General features: G+C 42.7%; 1 protein-coding gene across 1 annotated transcript; it reads right to left on the reverse strand.

The window, feature by feature from the left end:
• Nucleotides 1-1,993: 1,993 nt before the first annotated feature.
• Nucleotides 1,994-19,033, reverse strand: pes1 (pescadillo ribosomal biogenesis factor 1). The gene is made up of 15 exons (XM_021620980.3): nt 18,844-19,033; nt 18,206-18,285; nt 17,833-17,986; nt 17,576-17,685; nt 14,977-15,148; nt 12,293-12,382; nt 8,202-8,318; nt 7,810-7,887; nt 7,512-7,601; nt 6,889-7,019; nt 6,591-6,716; nt 5,697-5,881; nt 4,467-4,603; nt 3,793-3,978; nt 1,994-2,552 (listed from the first exon to the last, which is right to left on the reverse strand). Exons 1-15 carry the CDS (start codon nt 18,865-18,867, stop codon nt 2,469-2,471), a joined length of 1,764 nt encoding a protein of 587 aa, XP_021476655.3. The 5' UTR covers nt 18,868-19,033; the 3' UTR covers nt 1,994-2,468.

Below are 19,033 nucleotides of genomic sequence, written 5' to 3' on the forward strand. Positions count from 1 at the left end.
AATAAAGCAACACCTCTCCCACACGTGACCTACAGTACTTGTGTGTATGTACTGACATATGTGTGTAACTGATAGATGCAAACACACGACATGTTAATGAATGTTTTAAATGTATGTCAACTGTAGTCTTTGGTCTGTAATGTCTTGGTATCCCAGTAAAACTAGCTGTCGCCCATTGGCGTCGGCTAATGGGGATCCTAGTAAATCTAATTGTGAGGAACAGCAGGAGATCTTACGCAAAAAGCTGATTTGATTCATTCTGCATTTTCAGTTTCATAATAAAGGCGTGTTACCGGACTCAGATTAAGCCTACTCCTGGACCAAAATGCACTTTCAATGGAGATTTGCCGACTTCTTTGGACTCGTGAGAATATGGACAACTGTATTTGGTACCACTACTGTCCATTTAACGGCAGTATCACAGTGTCAATAGAGAATGATCCAGACATACGAGCCAAAGATTGATTAGTCCATTTTACTCTGGGAAGCGGGATGTGACAATATGTTGTCATACAGCACTGACTATTACAGTAAAGGGAGGTGGACACTGTCCCTCACTTTCCACACACTAAAGCCTTTCAATCCAGGAGAAAGCATAGGGATCACGCTGATCATCCCACCCTGCCTCTAACCCTTCCCCCCTCAACACTCAGTCTTTTGTTGAACGGGGTGCGTCCTGGCGAGTGCCAGGCTGAGACTCGGACTAGGCGGGCATGTGTGGAATGCAGATATGGCATGCTGGTAAGTAGGGAGGGGGTGCTTTCACATCACAGTTCCAGCAGCAAAGGTGGATGGGTAGCTCTGTTCACACGTGAGGAAAAGTGAACAGTGAAACCATGGCAACCTCCACGCCACGATCCTCATGTGGCGGCATCAGATTCCACATCTCTGGTATCAGAGTTGGCCCAACTGCACATCTGAAACCAAGAAGGCTACCATCTGCTATTTACAGACAGACAGTGTTATGACACTGATGACTTGTCGAGATCAGGGGAGAACGACTCTCCGCTCTCACTGAAGCCATGAAGGTCAAGGCGGACCGCGGTACTGCTGGCATTGTTTTTTTTAAAAACCAGCATCCCCATTCTAGTGAACGGGGAAAAATCTTTGGGGTCAATATCTTCGTGTAAAAAGAAAATCAGGGTACCAATAATTGCTTCTATTACACCAGATGTATGTCCTTGAACCAGTTCTTTCAAAATAACACACAGAAGTTAAGGATTATTCAGTTGCTACTGGCAGCACCACGGTCAACCTTCAACTGGAGATACTCAAGGAGAGGGCAGCACCAAACTAGCCTGCAACATCACTTCCTGGACTAACTCAAACAGTGCATGTAGATTTTCAAGACAACCCCATAAAACACCATCCTAGCTGCTAAAACTGACTTCCTTGCCTTCAAAAGGCACTATCTTCACATAGCAATGAATGGGGCCACGTGATCGATGGGTTTGTCCATTCATATACAGTCATTGGTCGAGACTGATGCTTTGTATGGTTGTGGCTACCAGTACAGCGCCATCTAGTTGTCGCGTCGGAAATAACGCTGACAACTTTGGATAGAGCCTAACCCTTTTCCATTCTCCTAAGCTGCTATGTAGTCACTTCTGTCCATAGCTGGGTGAGGCTTAGCTAACATGCTACGGTTGTCAACAAACCATCAGTGTCACACGGCACCAAGAAATTACTCAAGCCCCGCCAACCCTAGCAGAATTTGACTCCCAGTCAGTGGCAGTGACTAGAAGTAACGGTAAGTAATTCATTACAATGGACAGTGATGCAAGAATCTTAATCCAAAGGAACCGCACCACTGAAACTTTCATGACGGAAAGTCTTGAGAACAGGCCCTAACGCGTAAAGCAAAGAAAGATTGGACATAAATGACAGGTAGTGCTAGGTTGACAGGGGTAACTAAGCACTACCGTGTGCATTGCTGCCACACCTTACCCACCGCCCTAAAGTTAAAAGAAGTGGCCCAATTTGAACCAAAAACAAAAGTCCATAAACAATTTATTTGAAGTACATATCAAGGAAAGAGTCACCTTTTTTAAGCATACAAAATGTTCTCATGGGGAAGTTTCATACAAATTTCAATTTGTCTGATGACACCAACAAGTTACTCTACTAAAGAATTCAGAACCCCATTTAATTACACGTCATAGATTAAAATAGGGTGAATCATTGGGGGGGGGTTCAGGTACAGAGTACTGACCAGAATATCTGAGTTCACACAAATAAGAACAAAGCAAACAGTCACCTCGCGATGGTTGAGGCAGGGTGGATAATATTTCACCACAATGTGACTCCTCCAGCTTTCCCACCTGCCAATATGCGTGACCACATGGTTAACACTCATCATGTTCAATGGGACCAACTTTTTCTGAATAAACCTATGGCGTTTCATGGGACTTCAACCTTGTATGATTGACGACCATACAACAACAGAAAAAACACAAGTATTTAATCGGCTACTGCTTCTTGGCTTTTTTCTGCTTCTTCTGAGCCTTGCTGGCGTCTTCGTGGGCCTTTCTCTTGGCCGTCAGTTTGTTAACCTGCGAGGGGAAAGTAGAGTTAATGAGTTAATGAACAGTGGAGTAAAATCGAGAATTCATGGGTGTGCAACCAAGGTCACATGCGCTCTAAAAGGGCTATTGTTTTAGCGAGCAAGGTTTCCAGGGCCTGTCTATTCAAACCCTGTTAATCATTATCCCTACAGCTCAATAGGTAGGTATTAGGTACAAAGATAGCAGCCTAGAAAAAAAAAAAAAAAAAAAAAAGTACACTGCCAGTTATCCCAAAATGTCAGGCCTGATCCTCTACCTCCATGTATATTAATACGGCTGTGAGACTAGCTGTTCCCGAGGCAAATGTACTGATGGGTCCAACACAGTAATGTGCTGCGTCTGTCTATCTATCCATCAATCGTGCCGTTAAAGAGTATTTGTCCCCTTTCGGACTTTCTCCATTTTTGACACCAATTGTTAGACCTTCAACTAAAACCTAATATTAGATAGGAAACATGAGTGAACATGAACAAATAACAAAATGTGATACTTATTTGATTTATTTAGTAAACAAATTTAAAAAGGAACCAATGCCCATGTGCACAGGTAATTGCCCCCTTACACATGTGGTTCCGGAGTTAATCAGTTTTTTTTGTTGCATAAACTACTCATTTCAGGTCCTGCCACAACATCTCAAAATCAGGTTTAGGTCTGGACTTTGACTTGGCCATTCAAACTTGAAATGTGTAGCTTTACAGCCATTCTGATGTAGACTTGCTTGTGTGTTTTGGATCATTGTCTTGATTGAGATGTGGCAGGACCTGAAAGTGCAGTTTATGCTCGAAAACCCCCAAATGTCACTGAGTTAAAGAAGCTCTGCATGGAAGAGTGGGACAAAATTCCTCCACAGCGACGTGAGAGACTGATCAACAACTAGAGGAAGCGTTTGGTTGGAGTCATTGCAGCTAAAGGTGCCACAACCAGTTATTGAGTGTAAGGGGGAAATTACTTTTTCATACAGGGGCATTAGGTGTTGCATCACTTTAAAATATTAAAACAAAAAAACTTAAAATGTTTGTGTTATTCCCTCAGATTTATCTAATATTAGGTTTTGGTTGAAGATCTGACAACTCAAGGTAAAAAATTACACTAAAACAGAGAAAATTCAGAAAGGGGGAAATACTTTTTTACAGCCCTGTACCTATGTAAATATCTATCTCCATCGACAGGCAAAGGGACGCAGTGATGGCCTTGTCGGTTTGGCCGGTGCGCAGCGGAGGGAACTCACCTCTCGGGTCGTCCTCTTCTTGCCAAACATGATCTTGTCGTACAGGTACTTCTCCTTCTTCTTCATCATCATGATGGCCAGACGCTTCTCCTCTGCCTTCTCCTCCTGCTCAAGGCGCACCTTGTTCCCCACGGAACCAGTTTCCCAGGGTTTCACTTTGCCGGGGGTCACCTTCACCGCCAAAGTCTGCAGGGATAGGCGAGAAAAGAGACGTCTAAGGGTGTGTCCAAAATGGCACTCTATAGTGCACTACGCCCTACGATAATGTTTTATGTTAGATGAAACAGGCCATTCAGATGGTAAAACTGGAGAGCAAGGGTCATCTAGATTCAGCCACGGGAAGATTCTTGAGCGGAAGGTCAGGAACATAATTCTAAATAACTTGTAGACTGCAAATTGACCGGAAGAAACCCAAACTGATATAATATTTAACTAAAACCATTTCAAAACCTTGCTTAAAATTTCTATACAATAATACAACCTCCCTCTATAATGCGATAGAATACTACTTATTATTTTTTTCTTCAAAATTAAAACCACTTATAGCGGACTTTAAAATGTATATATTTTGTTGAAAACTTGGGAGGGGGCAGATCAAATCACCCGAGGCCAAATTCGGCCCTTGAGCCACCAGTTGTGGAACCCTGGTGTAGAGACTGCTAGGATTCTCTCACCTTGCCCTGGGCTCGCGTACCCTCCATCTTCTTCAGATTCTTCTCCTCGGTCAACTCTTCATCATCCACATCATCATCCTCCTCTTCATCATCATCCTCCTCCTCTTCTTCATCCTCCTCCTCTTCATCCTCTTGTACTGATATTTAAAGAAAAAAATGGTTGAACATTTTAGTTCAACACAACATACATCATGCAGGTGCAGAAACATGTGAAGCAGAGAGGGACACAAAGTATATTGAAAGCAGGCGCTTCCACACAGGTGTGGTTCCTGAGTTAATTAAAGAATTACAATCCCATCATGCTTAGGGTCATGTATAAAAATGCTCAGCAGGCCATTATTTTGGCCACCATGGCTATGCCCCTATAGGATGACAATGCCCCCATCCACAAAATTGGATGTTCCAAGTCCACAACAATGCTTAAACCACATCAGGAGACCTCGAGGGTAAAAATCAAAGAAATGTGGATTAAAATGCGCACCAGCCAGAGACCGTTGGTTAGTGATGTTAGAGTTTGCTAAACAAATGGCCACTGAATTGATGCAAATAATCATATTCTGCCAGGTAGGCATACGCTACTTTGTAGTAAACATGTAATTGATAAGGTTTTTCCATCTACCAGAAGACGGTTGTCATTACATTAAGACTCATCGCTAACGGCTACAAATAGTGACAGACAAACGCGCAGACAGATGGGCAGAATGTTCAGAAAGATGCATTTTGTTAATGTCTTATGATAATAATATTGGGCAAATTAATCCATTTTCTAATAAGTTCAATACATTTTAGATGATTTTTTTTGTTTAAACTATTTATTCTGTTTTAAAATCTGGGTTCGATCTGGCCCCTACGAGTAGTCACTGAATTGTTTGAGGAGCATGAAAATGATGTAAACCATATGCCATGCCGCCTCAGTCATCAGATCTCAACCCAAATGAACACTTATGGGAGATTCTAGAGCGGCACCGGAGACAGGTTTCCACTTCAAAACACCAAATGATGTAATCTCTTGTGGAAGAACGGCGTCGCATCCCTCCCATAGAGTTCCAGATACTTTGAGAATCTATGCCAAGGTGCATTGAAGCAAATAGCCCAAAGCCCTGTTAAGACACTATGTTAAAATGTCTTTTATTTTAGCGGGTTAACTGTAGGTTGCATAGGAAAATGGCACCCTATTCCCTTCTACAGTGCACTACTTTTGACCAGAGTCCAGCTCTGCTCGGCTCTTACCGGGCTTCTCCCCCCGCTGCAGGGCCATGAGCTTTAACTTCTCCGGGGGCACGTAGTCGCCGTCCTTCTCCTCCACGAAGGGCGAGAGGTGGGGCGGCAGCGTCGTCCCCAGGAAGTAGTCCTCAACGGGCAGGCGCATCTGGGCGTTGACGGAGTCAAACACCCACTGGGGCTGGATGTAGTACCTGGAGCAGGACACGACCACCAGGCACAAGGTTAGTTACACACCTGCCTGCCTCCTTTACGACCAAGGTTTCTACACAGATATGGATCAAACTGGGTTCAAATAATAGCCGTCTTCTTTCAAATACTTTAAGTGTTTGATCCAGACTGTCTGGAGTGCCAGATGGGCGGAGTTTGCACCTTTGGGACTACAGTCAGCCAACCCAACCCACCTTTGAATGTAACATTTAAACATTCCCAAAATATTTGAGACCATTCACACATTGGCAAGTTGAATTGGCAACAGCTAAAGACATAAAGGTCTGGACAGGGTTAGTAGGCCCATAGTGTCGGCATTATGTACCCTGTTTAAAGCTAAGCTCTACGAAAAGCGATAAAGGGGACAAGAACTGTCACACGTGGCTCTGCCCACAGACTCCACCCCCCGGAAGCCCTGGATAACAGGGGCCTTTGAGCGGCCAGAGCAGGAAGAGGCCCTTTGAAAGGGGGCATTGTGGGGATGAGCTGAGCCCATCTCGGAGGGGGGACTGAAGGAGAAGGAAACCCCCCAACCAGAGCAACAGTTAGCAGCCGGGCAACAAAACACTTGGGTCTGTAAAATAGCCCTGGCTGAAATAAAATTCATGCAAAGATTGTGAATGAATGGCAAGACATTGGCAACGACTGCAATGAGTGCAGATAAAGTGACATGAACCGTCGGGTTCCCTTCACCTGTTAATGTACTGCTTGTCCATGTCAGGCCTGTCTACAATCTGATGAGTGATTGTCTCATCGGTCACTTCATAGGTGCCACCGATGCAGAGGGACTTGTCCCAGGACACCTCGGCACCAAAACACCTGGCAGACAGAGAGGGATGGAGATTTTTTTTTTTACTTTTAAAAAACAATGGTTCACTTCATGGTGGATCAAAGCTCCCCTTTGAGGTGCGGTGTGGCATGGAAACCGTCCCCAAAAGCTTTGGCTTGCTTTTACTTCCCAGGGTGCCATAATGTCTGTGGCGGTTCTCACCTCAGGATAAAAGCCAGTGACTCTCTGGGAACTTCCCTGTTCAAGAAGAACTTGAGCCCTTCAAAAAGCCTTTTCTGGGCCTCCTGCTCTTTCTGTTCCTTCTCTCTGGCCTGCATATTCTCCTGGTCCTCCTGAAGAAAGACAGAAGGGGTGGGTGAAAGGAGACAGGAAAAGCTTTTAGAAGGGTACACAGGCAGTTAGTGGGGTGGTTTGGTTGCATCATGTTGTTTATAAAACAGCTTGTAACCATCGAGGAGTGTTGCCCAATCTAACACTGCTAATGAGGTGAATCCATCGGGGAATAACGTGAGCCTCTCTCTGTAGACCCACTGATTTTCAGAGTGTGGCTTTTCTGTGAGCAATTAGTTCTATCAGTTATTTTTATCCCATCTTCAAATTGCCTAACAGTGATTTAGAAAGTACATCAACGTCAAATACCGAGGATGACTTTTGTATCAGAAATATCAATTTACGACGAGGGTGCGCTACAAATAGTTCCTCCAACCACAAAGATCTGGGAAAGAAAGGGTTTTCTAAATGGAAGGAATGAAAGGTGAACGTGGGAGGCATTGGTCATAACACACTCCTGACCACCTGGTAGCTAATTTACTCAGTCTCCTTACCCCCTCGGTAGGGAAAAGGTCCAGCTGGTTCTCCTCCTCCTCCGCGGTGGCGACCACCCGTGCCAGGCTGGCACTCAGGGCTGACAGTTTCTGTTGAGCGCATGAAACTCACAGGTTCAGTTTACACACAGCTTAAAAACACATTTCTACTGATAGAGTACCATCAAGGACAGGCTGGTAGCCCAGATCAATAAAGAGATATGTTTTCCTGTCCGACATATACAGGAATCCTCAAGTTAATATTTAGTTTACTCATTGATTGATTTGTATCAATCCTAACAGTGATGAAAAGGCCCACCTCCAAGTAGCTCTCTGAGTCCATAGCGTAGTCCTCCTCGTGCTCTGCCTTCAGCTCAGACTCAGCTTTGCTGTCCAGCTGGAGAGATGGGTAGAGTTAGCCACAGCGCAGACAGACAACAAATAGCAGGCCAATGATCTCTGTATACTACAAGACAATATAATGTTAATCTACAAAAAGAACATGGTTACGAAAAAGGTGCCGCTTGTGACGCGAGATGGCTGAAATGGTTCTACGGGATCGTATTCATTAGGGCACACTGTAGCAAAATGTTTTGCAACGGAAACCAAAAACAAGCATTTCTTATTTCTCATTTCTCCCAGTTTCCTTCCGTTTTCTTCCGCTTGTTGCGTAATGAATACGATGCAAGTTAAGTCCAGGTACTGGGTTACCTTGGGCGGGTAGACCAGGTTGAGGGTCTGGTAGAGGCGGAAGTTAATGAAGCCAAAGAGGGTCGTGTACATCTCTGTGAATGTGGCCATTACTCTGTAGTCCACATCTGTCGGGTGCTGGGGGAGAAAGGATAGATAATTAAGCCTGAAAGGTTGCATTGTAGAGTCAATGTTGAGGAGCGCCATTGCCACGTACGCTTATCAAGTTCCTCTAAATTACCCACAATTAACAGCATCAACTTAAATTTGCCATCAAGCAATGTCTCTCACTCCATTCTCAGATTGATTATTTTCTATGAGCACAGTGTGAAGGAATGCGTGTTTGGGATATCTGATGTATCCGACCATTGTATAATTTCTATGGGCATACATCTAAACATCTAAGATGGCCTTGTTCAAAATTCTCACATTCAATGGTAATCCAAATAAAAACAAGGAGGTGTATAGAGGAAAACAATAAGTTGAATCCTAATATTCTATGGGATGCAGTGAAGGTTGTCATTTGTGCTAAACTAAATCACACTCACAACATTCCAGAAGAAAGCTACATTGGCTATATATCAGAATTTGATTAAGGAGTTGAAAAGGTATGGAACAAAAAGAAAAGATCACTTGATCCATTGATACACAACAAATTTAAGAAACCAGGAGAAAAATAGATTATATTCTTAGTAACAATAATTTAAACAGAATTCATGAGGGGAGGCCGTAAAGCTACAAGACTGCTAGATATACGAATACACAGATATATTTTGTATTTGGTAAGATAAGAGATCCACAAAAGTAGACAAATTAAACACTGACCCATGACCATAACCACGAGTCCGACGCAAAGGATATACTGCTTTGTCAAGACCAGGCAGTGTCAGAGGAAGGCCACAATTATTATTATTTTATAGACTCCAGTCACCCAAATCATACACTGTTCTCTCTGCTACCGCACGGCAAGCGGTACCAGAGTAACAAGTCTAGGTCCAAAAGGCTTCTTAACAGCTTCTACCCCCAAGCCATTGAACAGTTAATCAAATGGCTACCCGGAACTATTTGCATTGTCCCCACACCACCCCCCCATTTTTACGCTGCTGCGACACTGTTTATTATCCATGCATAGTCACTTTACCTCTACCTACACGTACATAATACCTCAATTACCTCGACTAACCGGTGCCCCCGCACATTGTACCGGAACCCCCTGTATATAGCCTCGCTACTGTTATTTTATTGTTGCTCCATCATTATGTTATATATGTAAGCAAGCATTTCACTGTAAGGTGTTGTATTCGGCGCATGTGACAATTTGATTTGATTTTGTTTTTACACTGCTGCTACTCGCTGCTTATTATCTATGCATAGTCACTTTACCCCTACCAACACATACAAATTACCTCGACTAACCTGTACCCCCGCACATTGACTCTGTATATAGACTCGTTATTGTTGTTATGTAATTTTCTTGTGTTAAAATATATTTTCTAAACTATTTATTGAACTGCATTGTTGGTTAAGGGTTTGTAAGTAAGCAATTCATGGAAAGGTCTACACCCATTGTATTCGGTGCATGTGCCAAATACAATTTGATAGCACATATATATTTGAGGGCTATTACAAAAACATGTATACTCAAACACCCACAGCAGATGAGGATATAATGAAGTAGTTTCTCAATTCTCTAAATTTTCCATTTATTGGGGGAAAAAACTGAATGATGCGCTCACGGCACCCATTATAGAGGAAGAGATAGTGAGTGCAGTTACTAGAGTTAAAAACAACATCTTCTGGGAGCGACATATTCCTATCAGAGTGGTACAAAACCTTTGCGGAATTGACCATATTGCTTAGATCACCTTTCAATTGGACCTTGAATGAGGGCCTTACTCCACCATCGTGGAAGGAAGCTATTATTTCAATAACCAAAGGCAAAGAAATAATGTAATAGCTACTGCCGTGTCAATTTTAAATGTATATTATAAACTCTATACCTCAATTATTGGAGAAATTTGAAGCTTTGGTTAGCCTAGATGCAGAGAAGGCGTTTGATTGTGTGAATAGGACATTTCTATGAATCAAAGTCATTTATCAGAATCCGAAAGCTGGAATAAAAGGTGAATGGGAATCTGACAAACAAGATTAACCTCAAAGGGGCACACGACAGGGTTGTTGCTTGTCGCCCACACTTTTCACCCTGTATATAGAGCCTCTAGCGCAGGCAATTAGAGAGAGAACCTAGGGGTTTTCACTGTGGGAGAAGAACATCATTGGACTATTGATAATGTCATAGTAATGTCATAGTGTATTTGAATAACCCAGAGCCAAGTTTCCCTAAGCTGATGAATCTATTACAGGAATATGGTCATTACTCTGGATATAAATTGAATGTGCTTAAAAACGCAAATCCTGACATTTAACTTCTCCTTCTCCAGAAATGAACACCAAATTTGGTTTGAAGTGGAATTCCCTCGAAGATATATAAAGCGAACTACAACCATATAAATGTAGATCAAGAGAGGTGTTTTGAGATGGTCCATAGTATTTCAACTCCAGAATAGAAGTGTGAACATTGAAATAAGTACAATCTCTTCCAATTATAATACCTCAAAGTCAATATAGAGTATGGGACAAACTGATATCGAGATTTATCTGGGATGGCAAAAAAACCTAGGATTAAATACTGCACATTGCAACTTCAAGGATAAAGGAGGGAGGGCACTACCCAACCTGAGAATGTGTCTATGCAGCACAACTCAGATCCATAGTTTAATGGTGTGATCAAAGTTACTGTGCAATATGGAAGGAGAGGAGAGAGGAGAGGAGCATAACGGGAAAGCCAACCCAAACGTTGGCGGGAGATAGGGAACTATTTAAGACCATGGAGGACATACTGGACCCAATAACAACATTCACGTTAGATATTCGGTTTGATATGGTCTGGAAACACAAAATTGGAGAGAATAATTATTATGATGATATGTGCATATGTCAAATTTAAATCTGGCACATATGATCAGAGTTTTAAACATTGGGTTAATCATGGTTTAACAGCATTGTGTACCACTGTTGAGAATGGGAAGATTGTGTTTTCAGGATCTAAAGGCAACATACAGAACCAGGATTTTTTAGATACTAAACAGTTAAGTGGATTACTCTCAAAGTAGCTAAAGCATATAAACTCAACCATGGACTAAAATTGAGTTTTGAGAGCAATTAGTAAAGCATATAGGCAAGTAGGGTAATCTCAGTATTGTACCAAGGCTTGATAGAAAGTAAAGAAAACTCTGTTGTAGAGCAAGGACATTTTTGAAAAATGAATCCACTTTAAATCTCAGAAGATGAAGAGTGGAAAAGCGTGTACAACACAACAGGCAACCACTAACTCAAAAATATGGACAGAGTTACATTGGAAGAACCTGAATTGATTATTTATTACAGTTAAAATTATGAGTGAACTTTGTACGCAACAAATGTCTGGAAATGCAAAAAATGTGTTGGAGAATGTGTGGACACATGGGAGCTAACCACTATCATATCTTCTGGAAATGCAAAAAATGTGTGTTTTGGGATAACGTGTGTTCTACTATTAAAGACATCCTGGGCTAGGATGGTGTGCCTAGGACTTGCTCTGGTTGTCTACCTAGGAAATGTACAGGATGAAATAAGGGCATGTGAATAGTATATGATTAGGAACCTTCTTGCAGCTAGTAAGAAAGCAATAACAAAGAATGTTATAAATCAGATCCTCCCAAACTAGATGATTGGTTAGCCATTATACAATAAGTCGATATGGAAAAGATATCTTATTTGTTAAGAAATAAGGGAAAACAAGTTTGAGGCCAGATGGGAGAAATTGATATGGTTTGAGGCTCAGTAATGGGACATTAACTACTAAATGTGGTTATGACATAACTGTATGTACGTTGGTGATGTGAATATTGTACACAACGTATCCCTGAACCCCGGTCATTTGCATGTATTTTTTTGTATACATTTTACTATGGTGAATCTGTACATAGTGGAAAAATCGATAAAAATTCAAAGTATATAAATAAAATAAAAAAATGTCTCTTTGAACTGCTGTGATGTGACTCAGCACTTACATCATGGGCAAACTGGTAGGGCACGAGCCAGGTGATGAGCTGTCCAAGGACCTCTGCCTGATAGTAAATCCCCTTGATGGAGAGGAAAACCTGCCAGGGAAAGCAAAACCATGTCAAGTGTAATGCGGAATATCAGTTATTCTCTTTGCTATAGAGCATGCATCTCATTCAGACGAATTCAATGTGAACTAACCACTCCAAAACTGCTTTCACAACACTTAATAGGCTTCTAACACTGCTAAGTGCACTGAACAAAAACAAACGGCAAGTGTGTCATGGGCTAAAAAAAAAAAATATTTTGGGCACAAATTTGTTTACGTCGCCATTAGTGGGCATTTCTCCTCTGCCAAGATAATCCATCCACCTGACAGGTGTGGCATATCAAGAAGCTGACTAAACATGATCATTACACAGGTGCACCTTGTGCTGTGGACAAAAGGCCACTTTAAAATGTGCAGTTGTGTCAACCAACACAATGGCACAGATGTCTCAAGTTGAGGGAGCGTGCAATTGGCATTATGACTACAGGAATGTCCACCAGCGCTAATGACCTAATGTTCATTTCTCTACCATAAGCTGCCGCCACTGTTATTTTAGAGGATTTGGCAACCAGCCTCACAACCGCAGACCACGTGTAAGCACGCGAGCCCAGGACCTCCACATCTGGCGTCTTCACCTGCAGGATCATTTGAGGAGGCGTTGGAGAGGTCCTGAGGAGTGTGTGTGTGTGTGTGTATGTATGTATGTAATGAAGCCCTTGTGTGTAAAAACAAATTCTGATTGGGGATCCAGGCCCAGCCAGTGGGTGGGCCTAAGCCCTCCCGGGCCCACCCATGGCTGTACCCCTGCCCAGTCATGTTAAATCCACAGATTAGGCCTAATGAATTTCTTTAAATTGACTGATTTCCTTATATGAACTGTAACTCCGTAAAATCTTTGAAATTGTTGCATGTTGCATTTATATTATTGTTCAGTACATACAGAAAGTATTCAGACCCCTTGATTTTTTCAACATTTTGTTACATTACAGCCCCATTCAAAAATGTTTTCAATAAATGTTTTTCCTCAATCTACACACAATACCCCATAATGACAAAGCATAAGCAGGTTTTAGATTTTTTTTGAAAAATAAAAAATAAAAAACAGAAATACCTCATTTATATAAGTATTCAGACCCTTTGCTATGAGACTCGAAATTGAGCTCCGGTGCATCCTTTTTCCACTGATCACCCTTGAGATGTTTCTACAACTTGGAGTCCACCTGTGGTAAATTCAATTGATTGGACATGATTTGGAAAGGCACACACCTGTCCGTCTATATAAGGTCCCACAGTTGACAGTGCATGTCAGAGAAAAAAAACAAACCATGAGGTTGAAGGAATTACCTGTAGAGCTCTGAGACAGGACTGTGTCAAGGCACCAATCTGGGGAAAGACACCCCAAAGAATTCTAAAGTCCAAGAACACAGTGGCCTCCATCATTCTTAAACAAAAGAAGTTTGGCACCACCAAGACTATTCCTAGAGCTGGCCGCCCGGCAAAACTGAGCAATCGGGGGAGAAGGGCCTTGGTCAGGGAGGTGACCAAGAACCCAATGGTCACTCTGACAGAGCTCCAGAGTTCCTCTGTGGAGATAGGAAAACCTTCCAGAAGGACAATCATCTCTGCAGCACTCCACCAAATCACACCTTTATGGTAGAGAGGCCAGACTGAAGCCACTCCTCAGTAAAAGGCACATGACAGCCTGCTTGGAGTTTGCCAAAAGGCACCTAAAGACTCTCAGACCATGAGAAACAAGATTATATGGTCTGATGAAACCAAGATTGAACTCTCTGGTCTGAATGCCAAGCATCACATCTGTAAGAAACCTGGCACCAACCCTACCGTGAAGCATGGTGGTGGCAGCATCATGCCATGGGGATGTTTTTCAGCGGCAGGGACTGGGAGACTAGTCATGATTGAGGGAAAGATGAACGGAGCAAAGTACAGCGAGATCCTTGATGAAAACCTGCTCCAGAGCGCACAGGACCTCAGACTGGGGGCGAAGGTTCACCTTCAAACAAGACAACGACCCTAAGCACACAGCCAAAACAATGCAGGAGTGGCTTCGGGACAAGTCTCGGAATGTCCTCGAGTGGCCTAGCCAAAGCCTGGACTTGAACCAAATCGAATATCTCTGGAGACAACTGAAAATAGCGGTCCTATCCAACCTGACAGAGCTTGAGAGGATCTGCAGAGAAGAGTGGGAGAAACTCCCCAAATACTGGTGTGCCAAACATGTAGCTTCATACCCAAGAAGACTCGAGGCTGTAATCGCTGCCAAAGGTGTTTCAACAAAGTACTGAGTAAAGGGTCTGAATGTGATATTTCCGTTTTATTTTTATTTGATAAAAAATATTTTTGCTGTGTCATTATGGGGTACTGTGTGTAGATTGATGAGGGGGAAAAAAAATATTTAATCAATTTTAGAATAAGGCTGTAACTTAAATATTTTGCCAAAGTCAAGGGGTCTGAAAACTTTGAATGCACTGTATACACAATTGTCATGACTTAAATCCATTTCAGAGGCTATTGTACAAGTAACAGTCAGTATCATTACTTAATCAATCATGCCCACACTCATTTTTTATTGAGGACCAACTATTTATGTTAGCGAGGACACATCTGCAGTCTCGTCCTTCCTACCTTCCTGAGAGAGCGAGATGTGACTACGTAGTTCATCCACTCCACAGTGAGGCGACGGCACAGCGTGATGGTCTGGACGTGGCACTTCCCCGTGCGGGCAAAGGTAGAGAACAGGAAGCACATAGAGAGGGCGTCGTCGATGTCACGGAGGGCATCGATGAAAGTGGGGTACCTGGCACACAAATAGACCCGAACATAACCCTCAGCAGAATTGTAGGACATCCTTTACAAATGTTATGTGTTGACATGAGCCGTAAACAGGGCTCAATACCATAGAGATCTTATGACTTGCCATGGCTATTGATATGGAGATCTCTGTGCATGTGCAGGATTTGTATTGTTACATAGCTGCTGCCCACTCTGCTGCATTCATAGCTTCTGCTCAGTGCTCCCAGTGCTGCTTCCCTATCATTTTTGTTGTTGTTGAATTTTACCCCTTTATCTCCCCAATTTCGTGGTATACAATTGTTTAGTAGCTACTATCTTGTCTCATCGCTACAACTCCAGTACGGGCTCGGGAGAGACGAAGGTTGAAAGTCATGCGTCCTCCGATACACAACCCAACCAACCCGCACTGCTTCTTAACACAGCGCCATCCAACCTGGAAGCCAGCCGCACCAATGTGTCGGAGGAAACACTGTGCACCTGGCAACCTTGGTTAGCGCGCACTGTGCCAGGCCCGCCGCAGGAGTTGCTGGTGACCGATGAGACAAGGATTTCCCTACCGGCCATACCCTCCCTAACCCGGACGACGCAAGGCCAATTGTGCGTCGCCCCACAGACCTCCCGGTCGCGGCCGGTTACAACAGAGCCCGGGCGCGAACCCAGAGTCTCTGGTGGCACAGCTGGCGCTGCAGTACAGCGCCCTTAAAGAGAAACAACAGTTCATCATGAGCAGCAGCTACATAGGGTAAGGGCTGGGCGACATGGCCAAAATATCCTATCACGGTATTTAAAAAGAAATTGACGGTATGACTATTTATATTTTTGAATAATAAAAGTTATACATTTTCTACGAGTAGTGTGTGACCCTAGGGTGGCAACACATACATTCTATGTGATTTCAATGGGTCTTTCTACATTCTGATAGTTTTATACTGTTCAATTCAACTTCAACCAAAAATAATTCCCTGCATTTTCATACATTTCTGCACTCATTTGAGATCATTTCCACACTGCCATGTAGGGCTGCAAAGATATGGGGCAAAAAAAAATCTAGGCCATATTTTTAACCAAATATTTAGATCAAAACACTTGGGTGAACTGTTGGAAGCATGGGAAAAAAATATGATTATTATAATTCTACAGTTAGAAGATAATAGTGGGCACTTTGAATACAGTGTTAATTGACATGACAGCAAATGAAAATGCCGGAGTTATTGTGACAGGATAGGAACCAAAGTGTTGGTTAGTGCTTCCAAGGGGACCCTATAATCTTTGGCAACATTAAAACGTTATCTTCACTACTTCATGTAGCTAACATATTTATGCTGTGCGTACTCCTCTTTCATTTAGAAGATACTGTTGCACAATCAACATGCTGATTTAGGCCTACACCGTCACTGGTATTACCAGGCTCTATAGCTAGCGCTGTTTATTCTGCCTCAGTACATTTAGCCAGCTTACTAGCGATTAGCAGCTAACACGACTTAGCCACAATGTGCTAAGAAATAACAAACTAGCGTTTTTTGCAGATAAAGAATTGAATCATGCAATTATAGAATGCTTATGGATTTGTATTAAAAAGCATTGTAGTCATCAACAATCGCTGCATTGGCCAGGCAAACTGAACGCAAGTGTCTCGTACTCGACCAACAAAAAGGGCACTCCTTGAGTGACAGTGGGCAAGGCAAGTTCTGTGTGGTAAGTAGCATGGAGAGAGAGAGCGGAGAGAGAACTCAAGTAGCGGAGTAAACTATAACATTACACTAGAGATGTAGATGGTAAAGTAAAAACCCAAAACGGCCCATGCATCAATACCGGTATATCGTAAAATACGGTATACCGCCCAGCCCTACATAGTGTGCGTAAAATAACATGCACAGAACATGATCCAGATCCTTAGCTATGAGGAAAAGCCTTCCAGATTGGCGGGAGCAAAAAGTGAGTATTGGCAGTCACTGCCTATTTTCTATTCCCTGAGCACCTTCCTAATATTGAGTTGCTCCCCCATTTTCCCTCAGAACAGCCTCGATTCATCGGGACACAAACTCTGACTGGATGTCCTTTTGGTGGTGGACCATTCTTGATATACACGGGAAACTGTTGAGCGTGAAAAATCCAGAAGCGTTGCAGTTCTTGACACAAACCGGTGAACCTGGCACCTTTTACCATACCCTGTTCAAAAGGCACTTAAATATTTTGTATTGCCCATTCACCCTCTGAATGGCAGTTTTAACCTGTCTCTTCCCCTTCATCTACACCGATTGAAGTGGATTTTACAGGTGACATCAATATGGGATCAGAGCTTATACCTGGATTCACAGTCATGGAAAGAGCCAAATGTTCCTAATATTTTGAACATTCAGTGTATGTAATTGTATGCTCAACATTGCCATCTCCTGTTTGCAGTTGGCACTGCAGTGGATTGAGACATCACCTCTCCTTGATGATGTGGTCCAGTTTGTAGCCAGGCTTGTTATCTCTCAGTCTCTCCACCCCTGTCCATTCTGCCTTTCCATATGCCTTCCTCAGTTTACGCACAAACACCTACCAGAGACAAAACAGGACAAGGCAGCCTTACTAGATTTGCCCCTTGATTTGAAAATAGTGGACTGAAAATTCACAGTCTGGTACAAAAATGTCAATAAACAAAGATGTCTGTATAGTAGTCAAAACACTAGTATAAAACATTACCTTGTACTCTCTGAACTTTCGAACGATGGGCTCGTGCAGGAGGAACCGGATGTCTTTGAACAGGTAGAATGTGCGGGGGGCCGTGGAACCCTTGTTCACCTTCTTCTTGTGCTTAGGCTCATGAGGGTAGATGCCTTTCAGAATACACAGGCGTCTGTGGAACACAGGACAAAAATGCAGACTCAATTTGGCATAGCAGAAACTAATACCAGAGGCAACCATGCAATTACATCCACAACCAGAGTACAAGGCTGGAATAAGGAGGGCCTACAACTCACAAAACACGTATTTTCCATTGTAAAACTTTTGCGACAGTGTGTACTAATGAATACCACCCAAGTTGTGGTGGGTCAGTAGTAACGTTACCCAGTACCTGAAATCTGCCAGGCTTAGCTGCAGCTTCTTGCGGGCTTTGTTCCGTGTGATGTAGTTGGTGGCAGAGCCCCTCTCATACTGAATACAAATGGGTTTACAGTTACTCACAAGACATGAAGACAGTAAAAGATTGGGGTATTGGAGAAACCTGGCTTTTAGGGAGGATGACATTCTTAGATTGTTACTACAACACGTGTAACCATACTAATTCGCAAAAAGCATGATGCTGACAATGTTCTGCGCATCTTTTATCACTATTTAGTACTATTGTATTTTTTAATTCACCAGGTGAAGATGTACCGTACTAACGTTAATGTTAGCAGCTAGGCCAACGTTAACTAGCTAGTATAGAAGTGTTGAAAACAATCTGCATCAACGGCATATAACAAGACTAGACCGACGTAAACTACAATAGTTGAGTACAAAAGACGTGTTTCATGCAAGCAATCTATTACAAAACATTTATTATTAGCAAGATTATAGTTTTACAGCTAACAGCTACCTAAACATGTTAGGCCTAAAGTACAATCATAGCTATTTAATGCTGTGCTCGGATACACTACTGTAGCCAACTTTAGCTTTACGTAGCTAGCTAAATCGTTGGACAATTAATTTGACAGACAGTGGCAACCTTACCTTCTTTTTCTGTAGACCCCCCATTTACAATAGATATTTTGGTGTTATTCTAATAAAATACTTTTGTTTGGCTTTACTTCTCTCGACAATCATGTAAACACAACCACCACCAAAAAATACCGTGGCTGATGCACGTGTTGTGTGACATGCGCGGAATAAACTCGCAGGACCCCGACACCTCAAGCTGTCC

The sequence above is a fragment of the Oncorhynchus mykiss genome, chromosome 11 (genome assembly GCF_057628025.1).
Source record: "Oncorhynchus mykiss isolate SJ-2025 chromosome 11, ASM5762802v1, whole genome shotgun sequence".
Lineage (NCBI taxonomy): Eukaryota > Metazoa > Chordata > Actinopteri > Salmoniformes > Salmonidae > Oncorhynchus > Oncorhynchus mykiss.